The 19,769-nt window shown below is 45.2% G+C and overlaps 9 protein-coding genes across 9 annotated transcripts; 5 read left to right on the forward strand and 4 right to left on the reverse strand.

Moving 5' to 3' along the window:
* Positions 1 to 172: 172 nt before the first annotated feature.
* On the reverse strand, positions 173 to 4,382 carry SAMD00019534_033570 (hypothetical protein; the record flags this gene model as incomplete). Its single annotated transcript, XM_012904249.1, has 3 exons — positions 173 to 423; positions 501 to 3,487; positions 3,571 to 4,382. The coding sequence occupies 3 exons, from the start codon at positions 4,380 to 4,382 to the stop codon at positions 173 to 175; spliced, it is 4,050 nt and encodes a 1,349-aa protein (XP_012759703.1).
* Positions 4,383 to 4,964: 582 nt separating this feature from the next.
* Positions 4,965 to 6,152, forward strand: SAMD00019534_033580 (hypothetical protein; the record flags this gene model as incomplete). Its single annotated transcript, XM_012904250.1, has 4 exons — positions 4,965 to 4,967; positions 5,069 to 5,855; positions 5,943 to 6,046; positions 6,117 to 6,152. Coding segments are annotated over 4 exons (930 nt in total), but the record flags the coding sequence as incomplete, so codon positions are not given.
* Positions 6,153 to 7,359: 1,207 nt separating this feature from the next.
* Positions 7,360 to 8,749, forward strand: SAMD00019534_033590 (hypothetical protein; the record flags this gene model as incomplete). Its single annotated transcript, XM_012904251.1, has 3 exons — positions 7,360 to 7,536; positions 7,655 to 8,104; positions 8,171 to 8,749. Coding segments are annotated over 3 exons (1,206 nt in total), but the record flags the coding sequence as incomplete, so codon positions are not given.
* Positions 8,750 to 10,149: 1,400 nt separating this feature from the next.
* Positions 10,150 to 10,977, forward strand: SAMD00019534_033600 (hypothetical protein; the record flags this gene model as incomplete). The annotated part of the gene is made up of 3 exons (XM_012904252.1): positions 10,150 to 10,495; positions 10,560 to 10,852; positions 10,921 to 10,977. The coding sequence occupies 3 exons, from the start codon at positions 10,150 to 10,152 to the stop codon at positions 10,975 to 10,977; spliced, it is 696 nt and encodes a 231-aa protein (XP_012759706.1).
* Positions 10,978 to 11,862: 885 nt separating this feature from the next.
* On the forward strand, positions 11,863 to 13,195 carry SAMD00019534_033610 (hypothetical protein; the record flags this gene model as incomplete). Its single annotated transcript, XM_012904253.1, has 3 exons — positions 11,863 to 11,977; positions 12,047 to 12,159; positions 12,218 to 13,195. 3 exons carry the CDS (start codon positions 11,863 to 11,865, stop codon positions 13,193 to 13,195), a joined length of 1,206 nt encoding a protein of 401 aa, XP_012759707.1.
* A 106-nt stretch (positions 13,196 to 13,301) lies between these two features.
* On the reverse strand, positions 13,302 to 13,835 carry SAMD00019534_033620 (hypothetical protein; the record flags this gene model as incomplete). The annotated part of the gene is made up of 1 exon (XM_012904254.1): positions 13,302 to 13,835. The coding sequence occupies one exon, from the start codon at positions 13,833 to 13,835 to the stop codon at positions 13,302 to 13,304; it is 534 nt and encodes a 177-aa protein (XP_012759708.1).
* A 164-nt stretch (positions 13,836 to 13,999) lies between these two features.
* On the reverse strand, positions 14,000 to 15,520 carry SAMD00019534_033630 (hypothetical protein; the record flags this gene model as incomplete). The annotated part of the gene is made up of 1 exon (XM_012904255.1): positions 14,000 to 15,520. The coding sequence occupies one exon, from the start codon at positions 15,518 to 15,520 to the stop codon at positions 14,000 to 14,002; it is 1,521 nt and encodes a 506-aa protein (XP_012759709.1).
* A 457-nt stretch (positions 15,521 to 15,977) lies between these two features.
* Positions 15,978 to 17,124, forward strand: SAMD00019534_033640 (hypothetical protein; the record flags this gene model as incomplete). Its single annotated transcript, XM_012904256.1, has 2 exons — positions 15,978 to 16,932; positions 17,003 to 17,124. The coding sequence occupies 2 exons, from the start codon at positions 15,978 to 15,980 to the stop codon at positions 17,122 to 17,124; spliced, it is 1,077 nt and encodes a 358-aa protein (XP_012759710.1).
* A 200-nt stretch (positions 17,125 to 17,324) lies between these two features.
* Positions 17,325 to 18,628, reverse strand: SAMD00019534_033650 (hypothetical protein; the record flags this gene model as incomplete). Its single annotated transcript, XM_012904257.1, has 2 exons — positions 17,325 to 17,367; positions 17,427 to 18,628. 2 exons carry the CDS (start codon positions 18,626 to 18,628, stop codon positions 17,325 to 17,327), a joined length of 1,245 nt encoding a protein of 414 aa, XP_012759711.1.
* Positions 18,629 to 19,769: the final 1,141 nt, after the last annotated feature.

Raw genomic sequence — 19,769 nt, forward strand, 5'->3', positions numbered from 1 at the left:
ATATTATATAACTCTATATATCTCTTGTTTTAAACTATGTGATCAGTTGGTATAAGATAGAGTGTGAGTAAGTGTGACTGATCAATCTCACTCACACCATGATCATTCACACTCTCCAACCCACTACCCACTAACATACCATGGCGAACTTCAATCACACTTTATTGAGTGATTAGGACGAGGTGGACACAACAAAGTAGTCCTTGAGATTGTCTGATTGGGCATCATCAGTGTTGATGAACCTGCGATAGAGTTGGACGATCAGTGTTGGATGTCGTTGTTCAAAGTATTGGAATGCTGATTGTTGTGAATCAAAGAATAATGTCTTCTTCTGAGCATCCTTGAACAGTTGATGATGGTGTTGTGTCGTGTTCCTGATGCATCGAATCAAGTCCTTAGTGCTATTATAGTTATATTGTGACTCTGTTGTCATCATGTGATGAGTGAGTTAGTATGTTTGATTGATCGAGTTGATTGAATGAATGATTTAATGAACATACCAAGTTGATCTAGCAGCCTGGAATCAACTGTCTTGTTCCAATGCTCAACTACTATCTTGGTGGTGTCGTTGCTTAGGTAGGAGTGTGGTTGGTTCTGGATGGTCTGGAACACTCGGATGATGAACATGATCTTCTTGTTGATGTCCCAAAAGAATGGATGATGGACAACTGATTCGATTGATGGACGCATTGTGGAATCATGTGCAATCATCTGTGTGATCAAGTCTGTTGCGTAGTCATCCATGAGTTGGTGAAGGTCGAATTGGTTGTCAATGATCTTTGATACACGTCGATGGATGTTGTCACCGAATGGATGTCCACCCTCTGTGAGTATGAAGTGGATCAGACATCCGAGTGAGAAGATGTCGACAGAGTTGGTCTTGCGCTGGTCGGTGATGACCTCAGCGGGGAAGTAACCACCTTGACCACTTGGCATGTGAGTGAATGCGAATGACGTCTCCACGGACATTCTACTCAGTCCCATGTCAGTGATGAACAGGTGATTGTCTTTGAACAGGATGTTGCGAGGATTGAGGTCGTTGTGGATGATCCTGTTACTGTGGAGGAATTGGACGCCAGACACAATGTCGTTGATCAGTGAGCGCTTGGTCAACGATTGGAATCGTGTCTTGTGAGCCTCCACCAACTCTTGAAGTGACATCTCACACAGTGATGTCGCCAAGTAGATGTAGTCCTCGGTCTCTTCCTTGCCAAAGAATCTCACCAAGTTGTCAGAGTTTGACATGGCGGTCAGCTGGATGAGGATGTCCACCTCCTTTTCGATGAGTGTGTTGAATCCTTTGCGCATCTCCTTGATAGCCACAGGCACCTTGTCACACCACACACCCTTGTACACCAGAGTGCCATTGCTTCCTCGTCCAATGATCAACTTCTTGCTAAACTTGAACTTGCCTACTGTTCGATCATATACATCTTGCTCAACAGCGACAGGGGTTGGCTTCGCTGGTGCTGGAGTTGGTTCTACAACTGGTGTTGTTGGTGTTGTTGGTGGCGTTGGTGTTGGGGCAACTGCTGTTATTGGGGTCGAGGGAATCACGGGTACTTGTTGTGGTGCTGGCTTGGGACTGGCCTTCTGTTGTTGTGCCGGCTGTTTCTTCTTTTGATTCTTACTCTGAGGAGCTAGCTTTGATTGTGTCGGTGTTGGTGATGGTGTTGGTGTTGGTGTTGTTGCGGCTGTGGTAGTAGTCGATGTTGGTGTCGCTGTTGTGGTGGTTGTTGTTGTCGTCGTCGTTGGTGTTGTGGTAGGTGGTGTGTCCTGCTGGTGTGTGCTTTGTAGCTGAGTCGGCTCGGCTGATATCGGTTCAGCCGTGTTGGTATCCACATTGAGGCTCGCCATTTCCTTCTGTACATCAACTGTGTTGTTGTTGAGGATCTGAGCATTGTCCTCCACGGGGACAACAGCTTCGACAACGCCTTCATCATTTCCATCGACAACGTCATCTCCATCCGACATATCAGCATCTTGCTCGGTCGCAGAAACTGGTATCTTGCTAGCACTGTCTTGTTGTTGCAGCAGCTGTGCCTTCTTCTTCTTGGCAGCCCTCTTCTTTGAATTCTTTGACTTTCCGCCGCTTGCAGCTGTACCACCACCAGATGGCTTGTCCTTGCCCAACAGTAATGAAAGGTCTGAGAGTAGCTTGGTGATCTTCTTCCTCTCGTCTTCACTGCGCTCACGTATGAGCATCCTTGTCTGATCGGTCGCATAGATGCTGTACTTGGTGAGCATCTGCATGATTTGATCGAGCTTACCAAAGATCATGAAGATGTCCAGAAGGTTGGCCTGTTGGATCGTGGCCAGGAAGGGGAAGTATGCCGCGCTGAACCTCTTGTCAAACAGTTTGTTGGCGTACGATAGCCATTGTTGGAAGTTGAAGACGAGCTTGTCGAGCGTGGGCATATTGGGCTGGCTCAGCAGCAGGTCGATGTTGGGGCACCACAGGGCAAATGAGACGAATGGTATCTTGGTGTCGTGGAGGTAGAGCGGCCACGAGGAGTTGGCGAACCGCATGTTGAGCACCTCCTTCAGTATTGGCGCGCTGTTCTTGTTGATGCATCGAATGAGGATTGAGTCGCAGACGTGTATCTTGGCGGTGGCGGTGTAGAGTCCGCGCGCACGGAACTCAATCAGTGTGCCTTGGTCGTTGATTCCCTTGTCAATGAGCAGGCCGAGCGGCGAGCAGATGTCAGGGTACTCGGGCGAGTGCGGTGTCCTCTCCTGTACAGGAATGTTGTTGGTGGTGAGGTACCTGAGCAGGTCCATCTTGCCGTGCACGGCACAAGAGTCCTCGAGGTCGGGCAAGTGCGGGATGCCGATTTTGAAGCCAGGGTACTTGCGATGCTTGAATGGCACAAGATCAGTGTGCCTGCGATTGTGAGCCAACGACCAAAGCGGGTGGACCGATGGGTTCCTGACCAAGTAGTTCTCGTCCAACTCAAGCAGAGCGTCAAAGCACAAGGCGCGCCTTGACAACTGCAGTATGACATCGCATGTGGTTGGGAAGACTGCGTCTGTCTCTACATTGGGCTTGTACAGCACCTTGAACATCTCGTCGTTGTCATTGGCGGCGGCAAAGTGTGGCAGCGTCAGTCTAAAGTCGTTGAAGTTTGCTGGATACATGTTGGTGCTCGAAAAGACAGTGGACATGCCTGATATTGGGTAGCTGAATGGCTGTGCGATCTTCATGATGTCGGGGTATGTCTGCAGGACGTTCCTGACGAACTGTACACGGTTGTCATCGCCTCGACTATCATCAAAGCACAACCACTTGACCACATGATAGTACGTCGAGCCTGACAACTCAATGAATAGCAATGACCTATCCATCATATACCAGAACTCTCTTGCGTATCCCTTATTCCTTTGCGTGTACTTGTATATCGACATGATTGTTCCAACGCCAAACTCTGCCGGGTCAATGATCCCAACACGCCAACAACGATCCATATTAAACTCCTCATCTCGTTGACTATTGATGTGATTGATTGATTGAGCGAGAGAGTGAGTGAGTGAGAGAGCGAGTGAGTGGGCAGATGGAAGAGAGATACTTACAAGTTGAATGGATATTGGCCACCGAAATGCTTCATCATCGCTCTGACATTGTCGTCATAGTGGTCCTCATCAGGCTCGTAGAGATCAAAGTAGGAGATGATGTAGTCGATCTCATCAAAGTCGTCGTGTAGGATGCCATGACCAAACTTTTGTACCAATTTCCTTGTCTCATCTTCGTGCATCTCTGGGTCTGGCGGCCAGGCGTAGTCATCCTCCTCAGGCAGCACGTCGGGATGTGCCATGACGGTGAACACCTCCCCCGGCCGAATGAGCAGCTTGCCAGAGCCGTCGCGTATTGGCTTGCTTCTGTCGACCAGCACCAAAGCATTCCTGTTAAACTTGAAGCCACCCTGGGCCTCATTGATATCGTTTGATGCTAGGAACAGGGGCTGGTCCTGACGCACGCGATACAACAGCTCCTCGCGTCCCACCGTCACCAGCTTGGCGTAGGATGTGATGCCCTTGAGTGATCGCTTCTCCAGAGCAAAGGGACTGTTGCCAAAGAAGAAGTACTCGTCGCCGGCGATGGGAGGGTACACAGCTCTGCTGTTGATGCTCTCCAATGATGACTTTAAGATGATCGCGTCAAAGTCCTCCTCTGTCACTGGCGTCACGGTGTAGGGCAGCTTGCCAAAGTTGAACACAGTATGTTTGAAGCAGCCGTAGAGCAAGTAGTTTCCAGGTGGCAATGCTGGATGTACCAATATATTCGAAGGTCTTGGTGTGATTGCCTTTGCTGCAAGCAATGACTCCTCCAACGATTGAATAGACTTTGGTTCAGGAGTAGTCAAGAGAAATATCAAGAATCCCATTGTTTGTTTGTTTGATCGTTCGTTCGTTCGTTCGTTTGTTTGATCGTTCGTTATATTGTCGTTCGTTTATCTGTTGGCTACTTGTAGTATGTTACATGTATGCTATATTCATATATAGTTATATATTATCTGTTGATGATATCTTAGATTGAGATGAATGATTTGCAAAAGTGAACAAAATGCTCTTTTTGACAAAGCTTCCAAACGGATGAACTTCTGATGTTTCTGACCATTTTTCAAGTTTACTGATTTTACTTATACTTTAAAGATAGTTTGTATACAAATAATAATAATATTAATATATATTCCTAGGATAGGAGATATTATTCAAATATGGTATATATCAATATTTGGAACTGATGTTCACGTGATCAATGTCAATTCGAAATTTCCACCCTTTGGAACATGGTCAATCAAGGACCCGATTTTTTCCCATTAATTAAAAGTGTCCTTTGTGTGTGTGTTTGCCTCTCTTCAACAAGTAGCTAGTGATCACACAAGTACACTCGACTGGCTGATTGATCATCAGGATACTTCAAACTCATTCACACGCACTCATTCACACACACAAACAATCACACAATGGTACTTACATCCTTACAAGCATGATGATAGAGTGTGATCAATGATCATGATCATATACTGACTGATGACCACTACACTACTACATGACATGCGACATTTAGACAACTGCGACTACTACTACAAAAACGACTCATAATCAGCCACCACAGGAGGTCAAGCCACCTTTCTGGGCCAACCTGATCGCAGGTGGCGTGGCTGGTATCATTGGAGCATCGACAGTGTTCCCAATCGACATGATCAAGACTAGACTACAGACTCAGAAGCCACTGCCCGACGGCACACTCAAGTACAACGGCATCGCAGACTGCTACAGAAAGATCGTCGCCAATGAGGGCGGCATGCGCGCACTCTACCGTGGCCTCTCGGCCAACTTGGTGGGCATCACACCCGAGAAGGCACTCAAGCTGGCCGTCAACGACCTGCTGCGCAACAAGCTTCAGGGCGACGCGCCCCAGATTGCACTCTGGCAAGAGGTGCTGGCCGGTGGAGGCGCTGGCTTCTGCCAGGTGGTCGCCACCAACCCAATGGAGATCGTCAAGATCCGAATGCAGGTCAGTGGTGAGGCGGGCAAGAAGGCCACACTTGGTGAGGTTGTGAGCGAGCTTGGTCTGCGCGGCCTATACAAGGGCACTGCGGCCACACTCCTCCGTGATGTGCCCTTCTCCATGGTGTACTTTTCAATCTATGGCCGTTTGAAGAGTCATTATACTGATCAACAGACTGGACAGATCACAGTGCCCAAGATCCTCTGGTCCGGTATCCTGGCAGGCAGTTGTGCAGCATCAATCAGTACACCCATGGATGTCATCAAGACCAGAGTACAAGCCAAGCCAAAGCCTGGTGACCCAATCTACAATGGTATCATGGATTGTATCAAACAAACTTTGAGTATGTATCCCCACCCTCCATCCACCATTTTTGGAATCATTCCACTCACTCAATCACTTGATCAATCGATCAATCAATGATGTACAGAGGCTGAAGGACCACAGGCATTCACAAAGGGACTGGTACCAAGAATCATGATTATAAGTCCACTGTTTGGAATTACTCTGGTCGTATATGAAGTACAAAAGAAGGTAAATAATCAATGATTGTGATTGATTGATTGAATGATTCATACACGTACTAACACATCAATCAATCTAGATTTGGGCATACACTCAGCAGAAGAAGTTGAAGCAATAATAAGATATATATATTGTTTTGGACTCCACAATCAATCAATCGCAAGCGTATCACAAACACCAGCCAACCAACCAATCTCAAACTCAATCAATCAATCAACTATTAGAAGAACTGACACGATGATGATTGATGAACTTATGGATGTAAAACTATTATAGATGATGGTATAAATACACTACACTACCACCTCATCCAACTTAATGATCAATCAATCTTATTAATATTAATTATTTAGTTACTGCTAACATCTTCATCATCATCATTGTCATCTGACTCAATGACTGAATCGTCGTCTTCATTGGTTGGACAAACCACACCACACCACACATCCGAATAACGAATCAATCACACAACTAACACAATGACAATGAATTAACAGACAGATCACCCACCCACACCACCACCCACCAACTCAACTCAACTCACCCTACCTATCCATCTATCATTCAAACTATATCTCTTTCCTAATCGACTTGATGAACATATAGACGAAGGTTCTGTGAATCTCCACTAACACACTCACACTCTATCCATCCATCCATTGATTACCAAATCATCCACCACAACACTTGAGTTTGATGAATAGATGGATGGGATAGATTGAGTGTGCTTAGTTGTCAATTGCCCGGCCCATTATGTAAGAATATAGTCATTGACATAGAACACATATTGACACCATCCACATTAACACACATCAACATCAACATCTCCACTCTAGAGAATGTGTGTCACACATTCTTAGCATCCCCAGCTTCACTCTGCCATCTTAAGAAGTTAATATTCGATGCATCATCATCCACCCTCAACACATCCACAGTGAGTGGATAGCAATGATGTTGCTTAGTATCCAGTCGTTAACCATACTTGGACAAAGGAAGCACACTTACCCCGCCACACCTAATCAGTCAGTCAGTCGGCCAGTCTATCAGTCAGTCCTGTCCTGTCATCACCTCTACACTCCTATCCCCTCTTGTCACTACTACTACTTTGAACTCATACTACACAATATACGACACGACGACACGACGACACGACACCAACACCTACCCTTCATTACGCATTACCTTAGGTATACCTAACCAATTTACAACTCAAACAATACCTATACCTAAAATCTTGAAGATTAAGAGAGAGAAAGGTTGAACATCAGCAGCAGCAGTAGCATCAATTATAACAACAACTACTACTACAACTACAGTGATAAACAATCAACATGTTGGAGACTATACAACCAGAAGCATTGGAGTTGAAGGACAAGGGTAACTTGGAACTCTGGAATAAGAACTATGAAGAGGCACTCAAGTACTTTGATCAAGCATGTATCTGTGATCCAAACAATATAGAGTTGACATTGTCTAGAGCTGGTATGTTCAATTTCACGTCCAACATCCATCCATTCAATCAAACAATCAAACCCTAACAAGCCATGTCATTACTTAGCCGCACTCAACTCTTATGGAATGTATGATGAAGCGATAAAGGCATGCCAAAAGACTTTGGACTTGGGAGAGACGTTCAAGGAGACGTTGGAGGATGATAATGATATTGCCAAAGTAATATTGCTACAATCAAAGGCATATGCTAGAATGTCTACGGCATACCTCGGCAGCCATCTCTATCAAGAGTCAAAGAAGAACATTGTCAACGCCATCAACACTTACAACTGCGTGGAGTTTGAAGAGATGCTAAAGATGGTCAATGATCTGATACTGACAATGACCAGCCATGCTCAAGAGTTGTTCAAGGAGGCCAGTGAACTATACTACACCAAGCAGTATGAGGAGGCTTGCAAACTCTACACCGAGGCCATCGAGTTTGACAAGTGCAACAATGTACTCTACGCTAATCGATCAATGTGTCACATCAAGCTGGGGATGTATCCCGAGGCTCTGGACGATGCCAACCTCGCCATTGATATCCAGGGCAAGGACCAACATGTCAACTACCTTGTAAGTTTTGTTGATTGAGTAGTCATATGGATGACGACACTTACTAACTAATCGATCAATCCCCAGCCATACTACTCCAAGGGCAATGCGTTGTACTCACTGAAACGTTATGATGAGGCTTTAGTGGCGTATGAGGAAGCACTTGGTATTAAGCCAGAGTCAGGACCTGTAAAGAAGAAGATAAAGAAGGTCACCGCCCTGCTTGATACCAAGGCCAAGTTGGTCAACAACAGAAAGAAGAAGAAGACAAAGAAGAGAGCTGCTGCCAAGGAGGACACGACTACTACATCATCCAACGACTTGAAGAATAATGACGACAACAACAATGATGAAGAGGAGGAGCACATGCCAACAATGGAGACATTCGAGTCAGAGCAAGCCTCTTCAGGCACACCAAGGATCAATACGTTAAGAAGTGTTGAGGAGGATGATGAGATGCAAGTTGCACCGGTGCTGGCCGAGCCCTCCGAGTGTGAGGAGCTACAAACATCACTGGACGAGGTTGACGAGCTTAATATCCCTGTGTCCGAGGAGCAGGACGATGTCGTCCAAGACCACGCCAATGAGGTGACCGAAGAGGAGGAGAAGGAGGAAATGGAATCAGCTGAACCAGTGCCAGAGCCAGAAGCAGATGCCGAGGATGATGAGTAGTCATGTCAATCCAATCACTATATGTACATGTTCGATAATTCCCAAGTCTGTCTGTCTGGGAGAGGATGCCGAATGATTGGAACAGCTGGTGCTCGTTCCATCGCCTCTCTGGATGAAGCTCAATAGCCAAGTACTATACTACAACATCAATAAATACTGTTGTTGTTTACATTAAGATGATGTTGATTTATACATTGAAGCTTGGGAACAATCGTGATATGATACTTGGCTCCTTGTTGGTGGTCGTCGATGTTGGCGACCTTGTGTTGTTGTTGCTGTTGCCAGAAGTGGAAGTGATTTGTCCATTTGCCAACAGATTACATCTTGCTCTCTCACTTGTATCCAACTCTATCGACTCTATTAAATTACTCATTGCAGCATTGGACTTGAATTGATTACTATGTTCATAGAACTTGATGTTCAGTTCATTGGCCAGTGTCTGTGAGTGGAGTGGACAAGTCAGGTCAGTATTGGCAAGGCGAGAAGGACGTACTGGCGCCACAGAAATCAACTTACCGCACCCTGTTGATACGATACCTTGCGCTCACTTATCATGTCCACCTTGTTACCAATGAGTATAAAGTATGGCTGTGGACGCTGTCGACACTTGTACCTTATTTGGGCCATTGATCGCTCTATCGTCAACAATGAATTACTATCAGTTACATCGTACATCAATATATAAGCATCCACTGGCAACACCGAATTAATATCATAGACTACATTAACAATGAACTCTACATTCTCATCATTAACTCTCTTCCTATAAGTATACTATATAACCAGTAAGTGTGTGAGTTAGCGAGTGAATGACGACTGGTCGTCAGGCATGTGGCAGGGAGGTGGTATGACCTACACGATCATTGACCAATGAAGGATCTATATGTTCAAATGCGGTCGAGCTATACCTGTTGAGGAATGATCGCTGTCCATTGTTTGGGAGGTCAGTACATTGGACATGCAAGTACTCACTCACTCAATTGGCTTGACTTGACTACTTACCTTTCCAACAGATACATCACCAAACAGAGTGATTAGGGTTGTCCTGGCAGGAGGTAGACTCTGTTGTAACTGTATAGTTTGATCACTTATTTGATAAGCCTTCCTCATTTTGAACATGTTCAACTATATGATGTTTGTGTATGTATGTTGCGAATGTCTTCTTGCTTACTAGTTGGCCAACTCGACATGTCAATAGAGAGAGATAGATGTAATACTTTGTTGTTGAGATTGAATGAGTGAGTCGAGTTCACTTCACCCTCCACGAAGTTAGCTTCAAGGTTGATTCAAATTCATTCATTCATTCATAATCAGAAAGAGATATTAGTTGTATTTATATCATTGTAGTTATAGTTGTATAGTATTGATAGTAGTAGTAGTTAATAGTAGTAGTAATGAGCACATCAACAGCCACAGCAACAACAACGATGTTGAACGACTCTGATATAGATGAGTTGGAACGAAGAGTCGAAGCAATGGAGTTGGCACTGTTGTCTTATCAACCATTGGCACAGGACCCTGTGTTGCGTGCACCATTGCCAGGTCAACTCACACTACAGCAACAACAACAGTTGATGCAACATCAGCAACAATCAAGCCCACTACTCACACGCAAGAAGCAAGCGGCACTCAACGCTGCACATCCCCAAGAGACCCTAGTCGATCAACTCGATCGCTTCCGCTCCACACTCAATCTCATCAAGACAGACAACGAAGCAATCTCACAGTTTATGTCCTTCTGTATGTGTCATTCATTCAATCATTTGATCAATCAACTACTTATGCGCTATACAACAATGTTTAGACAAAGAGAATGAGACATTGTTCAACTCGATAGTGGAGAGCGATGAATTGTTGGAACCAGTGGAGAAGCTAGCGATCATATTGTCATCAGAAGATGAGTTGATACAAACAGCTCGATCACTACAGTTGGTGAGTGAGTTGGAGAAGTTCATCAATCAACCATCGACTACAGGTGACATTCCAGCCAACATCAACAAGTTGCAACCAATCGAGTTGCAACACCACGAACAACAAGCCATTGCCATTGCATTGAATAAGAAGCTGGAAGAGAGGATACAATCATATAATGAAATTGTAAGTCTTGCAAGCCAGTCACCATTCGTGATCAGTACTGAACTCTAACATCGTCATCAATCAATCAGGTCCAATCACTGTCTATGAAGTTCGCACTGTGGAACAGTATCTTGTCACCAAAGTAAACATTAAATAACATACCCTACTTCTTACTTGTATGTATGTGACACCTTGTTGTGTTTGAGTGGCTACTCCATTCATTCCAATGTCGGTCGGTCATAGATATAATTCAAGATATACAAGGGTGGTGTGGTGTCGTTTGTGGTGTGGGGGTGGGGTTCGGGACATCTCCAACCTTTCCCCGAGTCGAAGATCCAGACTGAACTTGACATAGTGTAGTGTGGTGGAAATGGTATATCTGCAAAGGGACTACACGACTACTCAATATAGAAGGAGGTCTGACCAATCTCTTCTGTCTCCATCCATGTTGAATTTAGCGTAATGTGGTGTCCTACTACATGGTGTAGTGCGGTCAGTCGGTCGTCCATTCTAAGTCAATCTGTACCCTGCCTCCAACTGGTGTATATATGGTTGTTTGAGATGGAGTTTAGAGGTAGGAGTAGTCGTGCGACATCTCAGCCACTACCACCAATTCTAACTTACATCCATTCATTCTTTCCAGCACCTCACTTACTGACTCAACTCATTCTTAATAATCATACTTATACTTATATATTATTTATTTATTCATTCATTCCACTCAATTAGTGTGATGAAGTATTATTTAATTTAAATTAAGACAGATAGTAATGAACGATATTGACAAGTCAAGGAATTCACCAGTTGGCATGGCTGGACGCCTAGCCAAAGAGTTTCCAGTCAGCTCACCACAATTCGATGATGTAAAGCAGTCGATAAAAGCAGAGTTGCAATCAGACCAGATTAAACTTTCAGACGATGTATCAAACATAGTGGATGGAAGTAATCCAATGGATGTTGATGATCCAGATTATAAAAGAGAGGATGCTATTCAAACAGATGCTCAAGGTCGCATAATCATACCAAACTTTATGAATGAGGAGTTTCATAAAGATGGAGGTGCTGGAGGTGGCGGAGAAAATGGCAATGTGATAGTTATGTCAACTTTGGTTGACCCAACTACAACTACTTCATCATCAATGGAGGGTGTGGAGGGTGGAGAATGTGCATGTCCGCAATCAACATCAACCTCTACGACAATGGATACACAACCAGGGAAGACAGACTGTGTACTTGATCACATTGGACCAACACAGACCTTGAGCCATATTACCAAGGCAAGACCATTGAAGAGAGCATCCAAGATGATTAGGATTGCTAATATGATGGTGAGTAATTCTCAGATGAATGATTGACTCAATACGTACTAATATTGGTTTATTCCAGAACAAACCAACCCTTGCATCATCAACTTCAACTACATCTTCAAACGAGATGGCCGACTCAACACAACAAGAGACTAGTGCACCAATGATGAAGGAAGAGATTATGATGCCAGAAGAGACTAAAGGTCAGGAGTCGACACCTGCTCAAGTTATCATAGTTCAGCCAGAAATTATTGAGGTGAAGTCACAGCCACAGCCACAGATGGTGGAAGTGAAACCACAAGTTCAAATGCAACAGCCAACTCAAAAGATAAAACCAGTTCCAGCGTCAAGACCATTGTCAACAATGATGCCAACACACATGGAGACTGACAAGAAGGAGGTCAAGGCGGCAACAGAGACTGTGGTGGCTAATCAATCAATACCTATGGCCATGGAGGAGGACCAGGAGAGGAAGGAGGCCGAGGAGGGGGAGCAGGTCGAGCCAGAGGAGAAGACAGAGAAGTTCATTCCAAAGGGTGCGGTCAACATATTCGGCGATGCCAAGTTCAATCCAACCAACGTTGTCCTTAAGAAGACAGTGTCGAAGAGAAAGGAGAATCCTGGTGTCGATGGTCCTGACTCAACAGCGGCCGCCGCATCCTCTGGCGCTGCCCAGGTTGACTTCCGCTCGCTCCTAAAGCCTTCGGGCACATCATCAGCTCCAGTGTGCGAGCAACCGCTGCACCAAGACACAAAGGAGGAGATCCCAGACAAGACCGCCCAGACTATCCTCGAGCATGTCCATCAAGACTTTGAAGAGTCGGTGGCTGAGCCCGCGCCAACTGCAGTGGAGGTCGAGTATGCTCCCACCACAGAGAGCTTCAAGTACGAGGACATTATTGGCAAGAAGGTGACGGCCAACCTGATGCCATCCAAGCTTGAGGCATACCTTAGCGACGACGAGTTTGCCAAGGTTATGGAGTGCACAAAAGATGCCTTCTATCAGCTGCCTCTCTGGAAGCAGACCAATCTAAAGAAGAAAGCTGACTTGTATTGAATGAACATTACATTGTAAAGTAAACCATGATACTCTATCTTGGTCTTTGTTGTTGTTGTTGTTGATGATGATGATGTTGAGTTCGTTGATTGAGTGTCACTTGCAACTAGTTGGTGTGCAGCTCAATACCTTGTTGGTCGGTTGCAGGCTGGTAGTGCCTCCTTGTCAATAGGACTGCGCCATAGGTCACGGCTAATCCAATGCCAGGTGACATGATGAAGTAGAACACTCCTATAATCGTATCCTTTGTAACATGTTTGTCAAACAATAGTACAGAGTCGAGACAGTATCCACTGAACGTTGTGAATCCACCTAGTAATCCAACCATCAGTCCATAGCGCAGGTCCATGTCGATGTTCTTCTGTTCCACTCCTACTACCTGCAACACACCGATCACTGCGCTGCCCACGACATTGATGATCAATGTACTCCAATAGGCATCTGTCTTGAATCCTCTTATGAACAGTACATTCAACAGATATCGTAGCAATATGCCTACGATACCAAACAGGATGATCCAACCGAATCTTGCGCCTGCAAAGAAGTCGCGTGTCGTCATACCTGATGCTGCTGCTGATGATGATTGCGACGCATCGGCGGCGGTGGCTGCGGCTGTAGCCATTGCATCAGTAGCATACATCTTGTGTATCCTACTATTATATGTTTGATTGATTGATTGAATGAATGAAGAATCAGAGAATTGGAGTGAACTTTGTAAAATGAAGGGGGGAGGTCACGTTCCTTTCTCAATCATTATTCCAGTTTGATCAACTTTGTATATTAATATAATAATAATTATTTACTTTAATTTGATGGTGATATTAGATTCTTGAATAGCTCGTTTGGAATGAGATAGCAAACTGCCTTGCCTCCATGGCCTTCACGAATGTGCATAGTATGTCGATTGATCGATTGATAATATGATAGTTGAGAATAGGCTGATGATGATAATGTTGGTGACAATGGCGTTGATGATGGTGATATTGGTGTTGATGGCCATGTGGATGATGATTTACCTCCGGATCCACCACGACCATTGACTAGCATTGCCTCTCTACTCAATCCTGTAAAGTGTATATCCATTACCAGATGCTGATGATATAGACCTTTCTTCAATGCTGTTGTCAAGTCTGCAATGTTTCGGTCGGTCTTTGGATGTGTGAATCTGATGACGACCAACTGCAACGTCAAGCGCTTTGAAATCACGTCAAACAGTTTGGTGAGGAGGTCGACGCGTGTCTTTGATAAACGCGAGTCCTCAATGGTAACACGATCGACAAACAGTTGAGTGAGGTGATGGCATTCAGAGATGACGTTCTGCAGACACTCGAGCTTGGAGGGCGAGTCCAATGTTGAGCGGATGTCAAGCGACCTCATGGCACTCGCGGTGGGAATCCTAAGATTCTCGATGGGCACGTCCACATCTAGGATCAGCTTCTCGACCTCTGACGCGATGAATAACGCGCGATCACATGTTGAGAAGTCGTAGACGATCTTGAGTCGCTTGCACTTGAGCTCAGGCAATGTGTTGTGGTAGACTGTTGCGATGTTGAGGCTTTCTAGCTGTGACTTGTTGGCCAAGTTGATCAGGAGCTCCTTGGACACGTCCTTGATGCGCATCGTCAGTGATTGCAGTGAGACGATGTTGAACAGGGGCTCAAGTATCGCGCTGGATCTCGCCACGTGGCCCATTACTTGGTTGGAGTTGTCCATAAGCACGAGCTTCTTGAGGCATTGTGTGAGTGGTGAACCGGGCTCGAACATCTTCTTGAGATAGAAGTCAAAGTTAACGTTGTGTATCTCCAACACTTGGAGCGAGTCGCCAACATTTCCAACCATGTAGTCTAAAAAGTCCGAGGACATCAAGTAGCTGATGTTCATGCGCTTGACCGTCGCGGCCTTCTTGAGCTCGAATCCGGCTTCCTCTTTGGTGTAGCCGTCATTCGTGTGCGTCACCAGACACAGATCGAGTTCCAGCGTCTCCTGCGGCTCAATGAACCTAATGATCTTCTCGAGACACTTGCAATCCATTGTGAAGCCAAATGTCAGCTTGCGTAGAGTGTTGCCAATGTTGTCAGGGAGGTATAGTTTGAGCATGATGTCAGCCTGCGACAAGTTGTACGTGGTGAGATGCAGCCTAGTGACATTCTTCCAGAGACAGAAGCGATTGGAGAGATGCTCCTTGTACGCAGCGTTGATCCGGGTGGATCGTGTGTCGCCTGTCTGTCCAATCACGTCACTAGGTGTCCACACGATGGTCATTATGAGGTGTTCATCAACGTAATGTGATATATAGTTGAACCAGTTCCATGATACCAATGACATCTCAAGTAACTGATACATTCCCAATCTCTTATCACTCCAACAATGGTCCAATATTGCACGATGTAATACAACAGATGACAATGATGTTGATGATGTTGTTGTTGTCATTTCCTACTCCTACTCCTCCAAATTGTTATTATTTGTATGATTGATTGATTGAATGATTGTATGAATGATGGATGAATGAATGGTATGACTAAAGGAGTGATAAGATGACACCTTTATTAGAAACGACATTCAGAAATATCTCCAATAGTTATTTGGAATTGCCAAAACAGGTCCACAAAAATTTTGACTTTTTGCCAGCCCTGGGCTTTGATGTCAAAAAAACTAACTGAAGCCGATCTCCAATGACTTGTATTATCTCTTTATTTACACAAACACATAATACATACAAACATATACATATACATATACATATACATATACATATACATATACATATACATAAAGGAGAATGACAATCAAACAAAGGGAGGAGGACTATGATGAAGGCGACAATGACAATGCAATTGAGATGACTGGTGGCCATCACTCAATAATGATTGATGCCTCATCAAATTCAACACCAACACCAACACAATCATCATCATCGTCATTGCCAAATGGTGCAATAATCACAATGCCAACATCATATACAAAGATTGGTAATGAAGAAGAGGATGATGATGGCGCCACACTCATCAATCTCAAGAAGAAGAATAAGGAGAAGGACTTGGACTTGGAGGGTGATGACACACAACAACAGCTGACAGAACGTCAGAAACGCAGATGGCAGCTCATCCGCGCACTGCTGGGTGAGCTGCTCTGCACATTCTTCCTGATGTACATTGTATACTCGGCAGCGGCCAACTTCAAACGATATCCAAATGCATCGTCGGTCGTGGGAAACGCCCTGGCACCAACCTTTGCCGTCATTGCGCTCATCTATTCATTCGCCGATGTGTCTGGCGCGCATGCCAACCCAGCCGTGACATTCGCCACGGTGCTCACACGCAAGATGTCCGTTACAAAGGGTGTGCTATACGTTGTCATGCAGGTCATTGGCTGTGTGCTGGCTGCGCTCTTCCTCAACGCATCGTTTCCACACAAGTTTGATGAGGGCTCGCCTGCAGCGGCCACAGCGATCATCCCCGCAGCCGATTCAAACTTGAGCAACATATTCATCACGGAACTATTACTCACATTCATTCTGATATACGTCATATTCGCCGTTGCATTCGATACGATTGATGACGATGTCCAAGTGCGTCGTGGCAAGAACAATGGAAATCTCACCATCTACACTACATCTGGCGCGACCAAAGCAGGATTCGCACCAATCGCCATCGGATTCACCGTTGGCTTCCTCAACTTCCTCGGTGGATCAGTGTCTGGCGGTGCATTCAATCCATGTCGAGTATTCGGACCAGGTAACTATCAATCCATGTTTGATCGTCATCGTCATAATCACTCACTCAATCATTCAATCAATCATTTTAGCGTTGGTTGGAAATAGATGGAGATTCCATTGGATTTACTGGATAGCTGATCTGTTGGGAGCTGGACTGGCGGCATATGCTCAAAGATTCTTTGCTGTTACCAAGTCAAAGACACAACACTAGGTCCACTACCTCACTCAACCTTATTGGTCTGGATTGATCAGTCAATCAACGAATATGGACAAATGAATTATTTATTAAATAGGTTCGATCAATCGAATCACCTATGACGAATCACATGGATGGATTGATTAACTGATGGATGGATGGGTGAGTAGGTGGATATAACAACACGGATAGGATGAGGCACTGGAAAGCGCTGCTTACGATGAGGCACTGGGAAGCGCTGCTTGGGTTGCAATACCACTATAATAGACATCAATGTTAGTATCAATCAACCAATCATACAAACAATCAAAACTTACCAGTTGTTATCTCTGTCCTTGGACATGAGGATGTATCCCTGGATACCCCATGTGGTACCCCAGGAGTTCTTGACGATCCAGTAGCTGCTGTCATCGGTGAACTCAACGACAAGTCCGGACGATCCGGATGAGCCGGAGGAACCAGAGGAGGAGCTGGTGGAGGAGGACGACTGGCCTGAGCTTGAGGCGCCAGAGCTGGTCGACGATGAGGACTGGCCTGAGCTTGAGGCACCTGAGCTGGTCGATGATGAGGACTGGCCAGATGATGATGCGGCACCAGAGGTGGTGGTCGAGGATGAGCCACCCGAGGAGGTGGAGCCAGAGCTGCCAGATGATGCGCCACTGCCATATCCGACGACGAGGACGGCGTGGTCGAGCTCAGTGGTAGAGCATTGGGGCTCGTAGTAGACACCAGACTTGTAGAGCTGGAATGAGTTGTGGCTGGCATCAATGGCAACGGACACTGGACCGCTGTTGGCAGCCTGCTCCAAGGCGGACTCGGAACCAGAGGTGACGTTGATGTATGATGTGAGGGTAGCACCAAGGTTGGCTGAGTTGTACTGGCAGGTGGTTCCACTGGCGGCAGTGTATGGGTATGAGGACTCAGTGTCAATTCCATTGTTGTTGATGATGTACTCCATGGCGAGGTATGGGAGACCACCGTTGCAGCCCTGGTTTCCGTAGCTGGTGGAACAGTCGATCAGGTTCTGCTCTGACAACGAGACGAGCGAGCCGGTGGCGAGGAAGTGAGCACCCTCAGAGGCACCGGTGGTGGAGAATGACCAGCATGAGCCGCACTGCTGTTGGTTCTTGATGGCGGTGACGGCACCCTTCTGACGCCAGTCGACGGCGGCGCCCTGGACACGCTGGTAGGTTTGCTCAAAGTTCTTGATGAGCTGACGGTCGATGGTGGCGCTGATTCTGGTTCCCAAGTAGATTCTCTGGTACTCGGCGTTGGTGAGGTCGGCCAAGCGGTTCAGGCCGAGGACGGTCTGCGAGCCCTTGGCATTCCAGGCGTTGATGTAGTCCAAGTTCTTCTTGAACACGTTGAAGCGGTTGTGGAACTCGTTGGCGTGGTACTGGACATCATGCTCTTGCATCCAATTGGTAAAAGTAGTTTGGTACTCCTTCTCACTGAGTTTAGAGTAGGCAGAGGCCACAAGAAGTGACAGAGAGATTAATAAAAAGTATTGTCTATACATTATTTGATTGATTGATTATTATTGTTTGATTGATTGATAGATCACTTGAACTCGCGAGTTCCTTTTATAACAATGTTTGAATGACCAATGACAGAGACAGACCTTGAACCGATGGGATGCATGATGGCTTGCCGGCGATGAGTTGGAACAACGTTCATCATCGGAGATGGAGTCATTCACTTTGCAACTCATCACATCACATCACATGCGTGAATGGGGCTGAAGCAGGAGGAACAGACGACTTCATTGAACACACAGTTCTTCAAGACGCGCGACTAGTCTATCTTGGCATCCTGTGTCTAGTCGTAGTCATCTGTCTTGTTAATAGTTTACAACTGACTGTTGTACACTTTGGGTACTGGTGCCAGTCTGGCAACTTGATGCACGACCATGATCTGCAAGTAAAAAAAATCAATCTTTGCAAAGATTGTCAAGTTGACAGAAGATGAGCAAAGGTTGGGAAGTTGAATGTTGTGTTGTTACCCATAGGAATGAAGAGTAGAAGGAATAAGTGATCAACTCTACCTGGCAAAATAATTATTCAATGAACAATCAATTGAATAATCTCTCCATTGACTTGAATAATAATAACAATAAATAATAATCTTTGGAAAAGTTGATTGGGTCCATGGCTAGCCATTGATTGCTAAGTCACCAACATATACACTGTTGTGTCAGTCAATCAAATATTATTAATGTTTTAAACAATGTACTACTACTATTATTATTATTATTACAACAACATACAACAATAGTTACTAATATTGAGATGGTTGTTTGTTCAATCACTCAATCATTCATACTTCCCAATGAGTCAGATATCTGATTGAATCTGGCCTTGTCCCAACAATACAATGGGTGAGTCACTTGAACCATGCCAAACTCCGTCTTTGCCCATTGTGTTGTGCTGAAGAGAAGTCTTCTCTCTTTTTTTTTTTTCGTTGTGTGTGGTTATTTGCCAATGATGGTCTTAGAGCTCGAAGGCACAAACACGACACACGAACACGAGGACTCCACTGCAAGGTTCATCTTCATTGTACATAATTATAATCACTTTTATTCATTCATTCATTTATTCAATCATCTTATACACAAATATATATATTTATATAATCATCATTAAAGACACTTTTGAAGGTGC

Source organism: Acytostelium subglobosum (genome assembly GCF_000787575.1).
Source record: "Acytostelium subglobosum LB1 DNA, scaffold: scaffold6, whole genome shotgun sequence".
In the NCBI taxonomy this organism is placed as follows: domain Eukaryota; phylum Evosea; class Eumycetozoa; order Acytosteliales; family Acytosteliaceae; genus Acytostelium; species Acytostelium subglobosum.